Source organism: Sinocyclocheilus rhinocerous, unplaced genomic scaffold (assembly GCF_001515625.1).
Source record: "Sinocyclocheilus rhinocerous isolate Xijiao unplaced genomic scaffold, SAMN03320098_v1.1 scaffold2232, whole genome shotgun sequence".
Classification (NCBI taxonomy): domain Eukaryota; kingdom Metazoa; phylum Chordata; class Actinopteri; order Cypriniformes; family Cyprinidae; genus Sinocyclocheilus; species Sinocyclocheilus rhinocerous.
In genome coordinates this window covers 309,074-319,961 of record NW_015662925.1, presented here as the reverse complement: position 1 = coordinate 319,961, position 10,888 = coordinate 309,074, and the positions used below count along the sequence as shown (strand labels likewise).

Here is a 10,888-nt window from a genome sequence, read left to right as displayed (position 1 = left end):
TCAAAACAAACAAAACAAATACATTTTTATTCATCTATTGTAACAAGAACAACTAATATAAACTAAAAATGCGCAAGCGTTAATCCACTCACCGCTCAAACGCCGGAGTTCCTGTGCAGTGCTGAAATTTGCGTGCTCACGAATCCTCTCATTAACACACGAATTATGAGCATTATTATGAACGATTCATTGTACATATATTCATTGTGGTATAACAGAGCTTTGTGAGATCGCGATGAACTGAGATGTCAGCTTTTTAGAGATTATAAAGGGAGCGCTCTTTGCTCGCATTCTGCCATTCCAAACCATGCACGCCGCAGCCTATGCTTGCTTTTAGTTAAAAATAACAGTGGGTTTTGAATGTTGATGCTTTAATAACACATATTTTATCAGGAGCGTTTATGCTGGGATTTTGTGGTTAGGCGTTAGGGTTGTGACGGTGAGGAAATTTTCCCACCGGTTAATCGACGTGTGACAACACCGGTAATACCGGTATCACCGCGGGGGCGTTCCCTCTTTTTCTAGCTTTCCTTCGCTTTTAAATAGCTTGTAAAAGCGGCGTGCGCATTTTACTTTCACTTTGAAATAGCGGCAATTGTGGGGGTCGGTGCCGCGGTGGGCAAGTGACGTAACCGGTGTTGCGGCTTAACACCGGTATCACCGTCAACACCGTCTATCACGGCAAGCCTACTAGGCGTCATGAAACTTACTATTTCATGTCAATTTCATTGATGTACAGACAAAAGTAACGTAACTAATAATGTAACTAAATACTTTTGAAATAAATTAATCAGAACTTGATTATTTTTAAAAGGGGAGTAATCGGTAATCTGTCATTTTAATTACATTTCCAGAGTAACTTGCACAACACTGCTCTCAACTATCATTGTATTGCATTGCATTATTTGTTTGACCCCATAATAAAAATAGCAGCGCTTTGATTATAAAACTAAACATTTAAATATTATCTTAAAGACATTTTGTTATATATATAAATAAAAGCACCTTTGAATCGATTTAGCTGAGCCCCGGAATGTATATCTGCAGGGGTTTTGGCTGTTCTCACATTTAGCAAACAAACTATTTGATAATGTGAACCAATTATATTTAGACTTCAATTTTATATTTTTAATATAACTTCTATTATAAATTATTATATATATATATATATATATATATATATAGAGAGAGAGAGAGTAACAACTGAAATTGATATGCATTTGGTGTAAGTGGTCTGCTATACTGTTATGAATATCCCACTGATTCACATTACAAGCTATCAGAATTTAATCTCACTTTTTGGCTATATGAATACCAGCATCTGCATCAAATTTGTTTTGAAGATTCATTTTTAATGTTTTGTCTGAAGGTTCAATAAACTTCAATTAAAAAAATTTCATATTTCATACTAATTTCATATGTCAGGCTTTACAGGGTTATTGAGAATGGGAGATATTTGTTTGTGGTAGTATTTGTGTAATATAAAAGTCTTTAACAGGAAATGTCTGCTATACTCCTGATGGATGTCTTGATTGCTGTCTGAATCTGATTTGTGTGCTCATGTTTATTATTTCAGAGTAAACTTCCTGGATCCCCCCTGATCCTGATAGCCCCTTCAGGACCAACAAATCCCACCTTCTCTACCTCCCGACGAATGAGATTCTGGCAGTCTCAGCTCTCCTGTTTAGGGAAGGTATGCAGAATCACAGGCAAATACAGCTGTCTCAAACACTTCGATTTTGTGTTCTCCATCATAATTTCAGATGTAGGCTTGGTTTCATTGAGATTAACATCATTTGTAAATAAAATATTGTGTTAATGTTATTCTTGCATTCATAGAGTCCTTTCAGTTTCTGATTGAAATAAAACTGATTCTGCATTTTGTGTCTGTCTGTTTTGGTGATTCAGGTCATTCCCATTAACGTTCATGTGGGCAGTGGAGCCAACATCGGAATCACGCAGTGTGTAGAGCACATGATCGGCACAGTCAGAGGAAAAGTCATTGAGGTACAAAACAACACACAGCTCTAGCTAGCCAATGACACTTTCACTTAGAGAAAACTATAGAAGTCAGCGATGTGATTTTTCTGATCTCAGGTGTATGATCCATGTGAATTGTATATAATGTAGCCAATCACATGGGGGAAGTCGTGGCCTAATGGTTAGAGAGTCGGACTTGTAACCCAAAGGTTGTGGGTTCGAGTCTTGTACTGGCAGGGATTGTAGGTGGGGGGAGTGAATGTACAGCGCTCTCTCCCACCTTCAATACCACGACTGAGGTGCCCTTGAGCAAGGCACTGAACCCCCAACTGCTCCCCGGGCGCCGCAGCATAAATGGCTGCCCACTGCTCCGGGTGTGTGTTCACGGTGTGTGTGTGTTCACTGCTGTGTGTGTGCACTTTGGATGGGTTAAATGCAGAGCACTAATTCCAAGTATGGGTCACCATACTTGGCCACATGTCACGTCACTTTAATATATGAGGAAAATTGGCTGCATTTTCAGATACATTTAAAATGCATTTATTTTATGCTTAGTGTAACTTTCAACAGCACTCAGACAGTGTTCAAAATGAACACATTCTTAGCAGCAAATGTAAAAAACCCAGTGTTGGCGAGTATATAAATCAGTGATACGTGTCATCCGGCCAGTAACCTGTGCATGTTTCAGAGTGCAGCATGGTACTGTGTTCAGTAACAAGCGAGCAGCTCATGATCCAGTGTTTTCAGTGTCCTGGAGCGCTTCACAGAAAATGCTGCTCTACAAGTGCTGTGAGTTTGGGTTGAAAATGCAGCACGTGCCAACCATCTTCCCAAATTTGTTATCAACAAAAGGAAAGCTTTAAGGTCTGCACATAAACTTTTGAAAGCAAAGCAACCTCGGCATCCGATTCCAGGCCTTCACGCTCCTTGAGTTTCTCCACCGCTGGAAAGATGCTCCAATATTTACGCGGGTCCTACCTCTTGCCTGATCGTAACCCTCCTTTTTAATGTTTTGTTCCTCTGAAATTTTCCTCTTTTATTTATTTTTATCTGTGATCTCTCGCTATCTATAGTCGATCTGCTAATATCCGTCCTGTGTACTCACTGAGCGCTCTCTTCTCCCTATCATTACTAGACACGCCCCTTATTGCTGATTGGCTGCGAGTGTTTTGGGACACGGTCTGACAATGTGGTCAAAAGGGTTTTTCAAAAATCGCTTAGTGCACCTTTAAGACATAAATATTAGTATTGTAATTTTACTGTTGTTTTCTGAAATATATTATTATTGTATAAGAATTTACAAGGTTTTTCTTCTTCTTCTTTTTTTTTTTCTTTGCTGATCACGTCAGATAAATGCTGTTCTTGTCCATCTAGATGTCCTAAATTTATTTTGTTATCAATTTGTGATTGTCTAGTAATTATAAGAAATTAAAGGCATATTCTTATATTCCTTAATCGTTTGTACAAATAAATTTATAGAGAGCACTTATTTGTGGAATTGGTCTAGAATACCACAGAAAATAATAACAAGCCACAGTTTGTAAAGTATGGGAAAAAATTTTTACACAGCTGAATACTGGATATAATTTATATAAAGTTGTTGAATTGTTTATTTTAAAATGATTAATTTGTTTATAAATGACATATTTTACTAAAATGTCCTGCTTTTAATAACAGTTCTGTCAGGACCACTATCGTCAAAATGATAGATACTTAGCATAAAGTTTGGTTTGGCGGTATGGTTCTGTTCTGGGCAAAAAACTCCCTGCCCATCCATGCAGCCTGTCATGAATGAGCAGGGAGAGCAGCAATAATAACCCCCCTAGGGTTAACAGAACAGAACAAGGCAGATATCATTAATGTACTTAATGATATTTAAGTGTAACACTTTATTCAAGATAAAGGAGTCTGATTAGCAAGGAATATTAGAAAGCCAAGTCCTGACTGTGGCGAAAGGAGGAGCTGGGGATGGTGGAGGGTAATTTGCTCCTGAGCAAGCTGAAAAGCTGCTGAATAATACTGAATAGAGCTTATATAGGAATGCCGCTATAGGTGTCGTATTCCTATAGGTAGATGTGATCAGCTGAGAATCAGCTGATGCAAGCTTGACTGACGTGACCTGCCAGAACTAACGCTAACGCTTAATTTGACAATTATTATTATTTTTTTTAATTATCTGTCATTGTATGTCATTTTAAATTATCATGTTCGTGCCAAAAAAATAATATTTGGTGATGGGGAAAAAAACTAAACATGAAGTATGTTTAAAGATAATTGTGTTCTTTTGCTCTAGGTTCACAGTCACTTCCCTCACAAGCCGATCGTCTTGGTGGGCTGGAATGTGGGGTCATTGATCTCTTGTCATGTAAGTCTCTCTCAACATTAGTTTTCTGCATTGTCTATGATCAGCTGTAAACTGATGAATTTATAGATGTCTGTGTTTGTGTCCAGGTGTCCCTTATGGAGTATGTGACTGCTGTTGTGTGTTTGGGTTTCCCCCTCCAAACTGTCAATGGGCCCCGAGGGGTAAGAGGAAACACAGTTCATAGTTTCTCCCTGCTCTTTGCCATGATGAGCAGCATGAGAACATTTAGCAGATGCTTTAAAGATTGCTGGCTGAAGTATAATGTTTGGACTGTGTTTGTCAGGATGTTGATGATCCGCTATTGGACATGAAGACTCCAGTGCTGTTTGTGGTCGGTCAGAACGCACTTCAGTGCAGTCCTGAGAACATGGAGGAGTTCAGGGAGAAGATTCAGGCTGATAACAGCATGGTAGTTGTTGGAGGGTCAGACGACAACTTGAGGTTTGTGTTTGTGTCTTCAGACATTCACGTGTGTGTTTCTGGGGAAGCACTCTGTATAGACTGGTTGAAAGCATTCGGCTTTGTTTACAGGATCAACTCCACTAAGATGAAGACGGAAGGCCTGACCCAGACCATGGTGGATCGCTGCATTCAAGTCAGTACTTCTCACTTCTCTTCCCCACAAAATTAATAAGCATAGTATTCAAATCAGTTAAGCTTGATTTCACATGTCATTCAGGGTGAAATTAAAGGTCAGAACCAGCTAAAGTCTAATTTTAGGGAAAGCTGACTGCTCGGTCTTGTGTGTCCTCTATAGTGTTTAGCCACAGACTTTTTTTCCCTTTTGTTTTCAGGATGAGATAGTTGATTTTCTGACAGGAGTTTTGACCCGTACTGAGAGCCATGGCCATGGCTCCGGTGAGACTCGAGATTTGGATGCAGAGAAGAAGAAGAAACCTCGTCGTGAGCTGCCCTTTGACCTTGAGAGGTCACGACCCTCTTCACCTGCTGTGAGGGTATCCATCTCCCCATCTGGATCTGAGGTGAGAAGATTTTGAAAACAAATGTGACCCTGGAGCACAAAACCAGTCTTAAGTCGCTTGGGTATATTTGTAGCAATAGCCAAAAAAACATTGTACGAGTCAAACTTACAGATTTTTCTTTTATGCCAAAAATCATTAGGATATTAAGTAAAGATCATGTTCCCTCAATTTCAAAAAATTTACCCTTATGACTGGTTTTGTGGTCCAGGGTCACAAATGTTGGATACACCAGGAGATATGTGTAAGCTTTGTCAGCTTTATCCTCATCTACGTAGAAAACTTCTATTCCGTTCTATTCGGTTTTATTTTTCCCAAATTATGTTTTAGTTTTTTTTTTTCTTTTTCTGGATTCTATTTTAATGGCTAAATTAAATTGTGGTAATCAAAAAGAATGTCTAATTAATTGAAATAATAAAACGTATACGATTTACTGTTTATATATATATATATATATATATATATATACACAATATTAATAAAAAGTACACTTGTTTTCTGGATTTATGATTTAAAACAAATTTATTATCATAAACGGTGGGCAAATGAAGACATAACGCATTAGCAATCTTTCAACATGTAATCAAATACAAATCTTTTATTTTTTGGCAAAGTGCTGCAAAACAGAGATTTACTCTTTAAATTAAAACATTGAAGAAAAATTGTGATTATTCCTTAAAGAAAAAAAAAGTGATGATGATGATTATTAGATTATTATTTATTTTAATTTAAGTGTAAAGCTCTACTTTTAATTTATTCATTCAAAATTTGCCAAACTCTGTGGTATACTGTAAATTCCATTTTTAGGATTTCTTTGTTTCTTTACGCTTTTTCCACACCACGGAATTCATAGGGCCCTAAAAACTCTGGTAACCACATAGTAGCATGCCTAAAACCAATCAGAACATGTAGTTTTAGTTCATATAAAGAGGCAATGGATCATGTGAAGTAATTCAGACCTCTGCAATAATGTTTCCCTTTCAGGATATGTCCAGTGTCTGCAGCAGTCCTACAGCCAGTCCCAAACCCAAGATGGTCGGACTTTCTCCAGCTCAGAAATCCAGTCTCATTACTGCCACACAGCTGCTGAAGACCCACATGCAGCGCTCAGGAACTGTGCTCACACACAAACAAGCGCAAGGTGTGTAACTGCACAGATTGAGCCCCAGAACCCTCCACACAGCATACACACAGGACGCGTTTTTGTCTGTGCTGTTATTTGTGGTGCTAAGGCTGTTTTTGCCTGGTGAGACATAAATGCACAAAATATATGACTGGCAACCAATTTTATGCATCACTGGTAACAAAACCGGTAGTAATGTGTCTCTCGTCCCTTGCTTTTAGTTCTGTTTTTGTTTTTGAATGCAAAAGTGTATCCTGTGTGTATCGGAGGCATGTTAAGTCTGATGGGCCTCTTTTAACCCTGAGCTGTTCTGCTGATGCCTGTGCATGTTAAATGACAAGGGCTACGCAGTTTACAGTTGAAAAGCTAACGTTAACCCTCTGGGATTTACAGTCACATCCTCCCTATATTGAGGAGAGTCTCAGATCCCATCAAGCAGTAATGTTGTGTGTGATTCCTGTCTTTTCTATCCCCTCTGCTTTCCTTCTTCACTCTCTCCATCTTTGTCTTCCGTTCGCTACAGCTCAGTTCGCTGCTTTTATGAAACATAATATGCTGGTGAGGAAAAGCATTCCTCCTGGCAGCCCTTCATGTCTCTTTGGTGAGTATCTCTCCCTCTCTTTTTCCTTCTGTCTTCCATCAGTCTGCCCCATTTGTCTGTCCTTCTTTACTAAAGGTTGTCTGTCATGTCTGTGTCACATATGTCCCTTTTACTGTTTCACCAGCTTGTGTTTGCTAAAGGAACTAACAATAGTGAATGCTTAAATGCATAATAAAAAAACCCCTCTAGTCATAGTTTTTTGTTATTTTCCCTAACAGGTGCGTTGTTTGGCTTTTGACCCTTAAGCACATTTAAAGTAGGATTTGACTGATAAATCGCCTAGGCCTATATATATATATATTTTTTTTAATTATTGGCATCGGCCAAATTGTTTTTCTGTTAAGAATCGGAAGTAGGATCCAGCTCCCATTCTCTGCCTTCATTAATGTCTTTGTTTAACAGATCTGTCTAATAATTGAAATCAATACACTATAATACTTTTTCATATACTGTCGCCATTCTTAAGTCTTTGAATATCTAAAAAACAATAGCAAACTTCTGCAAATCCAGCTGTTAGATCTTCTAGTGTGCATTGCAACCTGCATAAAACATGTGTGATGGTCCATCCATGCAAAGGATCCTGTGTGAATTAGATGCGGACAGGAAAGTTCAAATGTCATTAGACATGCATAAGCAAGCAACATTAAATCCTTGGTTTAAATCTATGCTGCACTTATATAGTTGCCTCTGTCATATTCACTGTGTGCTGTATGTAAAATGTCACCTGGCTAGTGCACACAGACCGAGTACATTAATGGTTATAGTTTTTATTTCCAATTTATTCATATTTATAACAACTTGTATTTTTGTGAAATAAACGATTAATAGAAGTTTTTGTATAAAGTTCAAATACTGCTAATTATTAGTAAATGTATGAATTTATATGAATTTAATTGCAGAAATGATGCATGTGTAATTTATTATCTTTAAATTAAATATTGTGACATCGGCCATTGGCCAGATATCAGCATCGGCCAACAAAACGTTCAGCTCAGTTGAGTGCTTATTTAAAGATTTACATTTAGTTCAATTGCACTGTCCAAACTCAAATGTAATTCCAGTTCTATCCACTTAAACCCATAGATCTTTCACATTGTGTTCTTTAGTTCAGAAATGTGGTACAAATAACTGTGATGCACCAAAATGAAAACTCGTGACCGAAATGTAAAATGAAGACACTAGATATTAAACGAGTTTCATTTCACACAAACATTGCTATTTCTCCAAATCAGTTTTATCAGACTTGAAGTTTTTACTACATAATTTGTGTTTGTCTGCCAGAAATGCATTGGAAGGAATGCAAGGAGTGCAAGACGCTCGTCAAAAGCCATTTCTGTCAATACAACCAGCAATGACAAATACAGTATACTGTAACTGGTTCACTTCTGAAAAAAAAAAAAGGCCAGATAGTTTTCACACTAAAATTGCAAATTTACTAAATCATATGAACTATGCAATCTTGAGTGCATTTCCTTCTTGTGCACTGGAGTTCTGAAAGCATCTTTCACACAAACCAAACACTGATGTCAAAATGACTTTGGGTCTGAATGTTTTAAAAGCATCTTAATCTGTACCCACTGACCTCTGCAGGATTTCATATGACCTGTATTGGCTCCTTCTGAACGCTCGGTGAGCTTGAGAGGTTGTTGGAGACTGTTGGTGCTTAACTCTTCAGCATTGTGTGTTTCAGTGCCGGTGCCCAGTGAGCAGGTGGAGGGTTTGCGTTAAATATCGCATGCGATTTATCGTGCAGCCCTAATTGATATTATGGAAATGAGCAAACAAAACATAAATGAAGAAAACAATCATAAATGACAATCAAAACAACCAAAAACAGCAATATTGAGAAATGGTTCACTTCTGAAAAAAAAAAAAGGCCAGATAGTTTTCACACTAAAATTGCAAATTTACTAAATCATATGAACTATGCAATCTTGAGTGCATTTCCTTCTTGTGCACTGGAGTTCTGAAAGCATCTTTCACACAAACCAAACACTGATGTCAAAATGACTTTGGGTCTGAATGTTTTAAAAGCATCTTAATCTGTACCCACTGACCTCTGCAGGATTTCATATGACCTGTATTGGCTCCTTCTGAACGCTCGGTGAGCTTGAGAGGTTGTTGGAGACTGTTGGTGCTTAACTCTTCAGCATTGTGTGTTTCAGTGCCGGTGCCCAGTGAGCAGGTGGAGGGTTTGGACCGAGACGACCTGAGGCTCCACCTCAAGAGAAGACAGACGCCCAGTCCCACTCCCACCAAAGCCTCCAAAAGAGCCAAGATCAAAGTCACCATCGTCTCCCACGGAGAAGCGGTGGGAAATACGGCTGGCTCAACTTCTCAGGAAGGTAATGAAAACAAAGGCCTCATTCAGCCTACTGAGCCGCTGGTTAAACTATGTGCGGCATATTGATGCATTTGGGCGGAATGAAGATTTATGAAGTTTTCAGGCAGATTGATGACTTTATTAATCAGATTTGTGAGTTGATTAAAGTTGGCTGTTCAGTTTAAAGGGATAGATCACCCAAAAATGTTATTGTCATAATTTACTGGAAAAAATACTATGGAAGTCAATCAGATACACACAACATGCGCTACAATTTATCTCCTTTATGAAAGAATGTCTCGCCACTGTTTACAACTTCTAGTTTTCTGTAAGTTTTCTTTTTTACTATGTTTTAAAATATTTTGAATTTTCAGCATCATTACTCAAGTCTTCATTGTCACATGATCCTTCAGAAATCATAATAATTGATAATAATAATAATGATTATAAACATTTCTGATTATCATCTATGTTGAAAACAGTTGTCTCCTTCATTTTTTGGAAGCCATGATTACATTAATTCAGGATTCTTTGAATAGAAAGTTCAAATGAACGGCATTTATTTAAAATAGAAATCTTTTGTAACATTATAAATGTCTTTACTGTTACTTTTGATCAACTTAATACATCCTTGCTAAATAAAAGTATTAATTTAAAAAAAAAACTTACTGACCCCAAACCTTTGAATGTTAGTGTACTTGTTCAGTAAAATCACTTAATGCATAGTCCCACGTAAAATTAGTGTCTTAGACTGTATCTTGCCACCTCAAGGTGTTTACATTTGTATTGGTGTTTTCTGTGCAGTGGGTTTGTCAGGAAAGCCCCTCGGACTGACAGTGGGCCAAACGGTATCGGGGGCAAAAGAGCTGTCTGAGCTTCTCAGTGCACAAAGGTACCTTTATCTTTTCACCCCAGGTACATTGTACAAGAGGGAAAAAAAACTCTTAAGGCTGTTTACACCAACACAAACGTTCGGCACAAAATGCAGTCTGATATTCAGGCAGATTTTTGTTTTTGCTGTGTTTATCAAACAACACCAAATACTACTTTTCACTCTGAACATTCATGATGGTGTGAACAGGTCTTTAGTCTTGAGGTAATGACCAGTGCTGTTTGTGTTCTTATAGGGCTGTGCGATAAATCGCGATTAACACTAAATCTCACGTAAATCGACCTGCGATTATGATATCGCAAAGGCTGCGATTATGTTTTTATGCGCGGCTTGTCCGTGAAGCACGGCTCTTTGATCAGTAGGAAGTACTGCTCCGTCTGAAATCACTTATGAGTTTGAGTTGCTTATAATGTGCATTTGAAAAAGCAAGACTTGTCAAACATCATCATTATAAATATACTTTATTATCATGAAAATACCTGAGAAGGCTTGAAGTACAGTGATAGAAAGATGCCCATAGGCATTTCCTGGAACTACGTGTTATGGTACTTCCTCTGCGGGGCATATTTAGAGTTTCTGCACAAGAGCGCCCTCTGGCTTTTAGATGCAGCAGCATTCAACCAT

The 10,888-nt window shown here is 38.1% G+C and overlaps 1 protein-coding gene across 1 annotated transcript in view; it reads left to right on the top strand.

The window, feature by feature from the left end:
• LOC107728360 (KAT8 regulatory NSL complex subunit 3-like) overlaps positions 1-10,461 on the top strand; it is a 22,268-nt gene extending 11,807 nt beyond the window's left edge. The window contains exons 5-16 of the mRNA XM_016538498.1: positions 1,577-1,693; positions 1,909-2,007; positions 4,274-4,345; positions 4,432-4,506; positions 4,629-4,786; positions 4,877-4,940; positions 5,140-5,328; positions 6,310-6,466; positions 6,972-7,049; positions 9,215-9,394; positions 10,177-10,287; positions 10,454-10,461. Of these exons, the coding sequence (XP_016393984.1) occupies positions 1,577-1,693; positions 1,909-2,007; positions 4,274-4,345; positions 4,432-4,506; positions 4,629-4,786; positions 4,877-4,940; positions 5,140-5,328; positions 6,310-6,466; positions 6,972-7,049; positions 9,215-9,394; positions 10,177-10,287; positions 10,454-10,461 (1,308 nt within the window). The remainder of the gene's footprint in view (positions 1-1,576; positions 1,694-1,908; positions 2,008-4,273; positions 4,346-4,431; positions 4,507-4,628; positions 4,787-4,876; positions 4,941-5,139; positions 5,329-6,309; positions 6,467-6,971; positions 7,050-9,214; positions 9,395-10,176; positions 10,288-10,453) is intronic.
• The last annotated feature ends 427 nt before the right edge of the window (positions 10,462-10,888 follow it).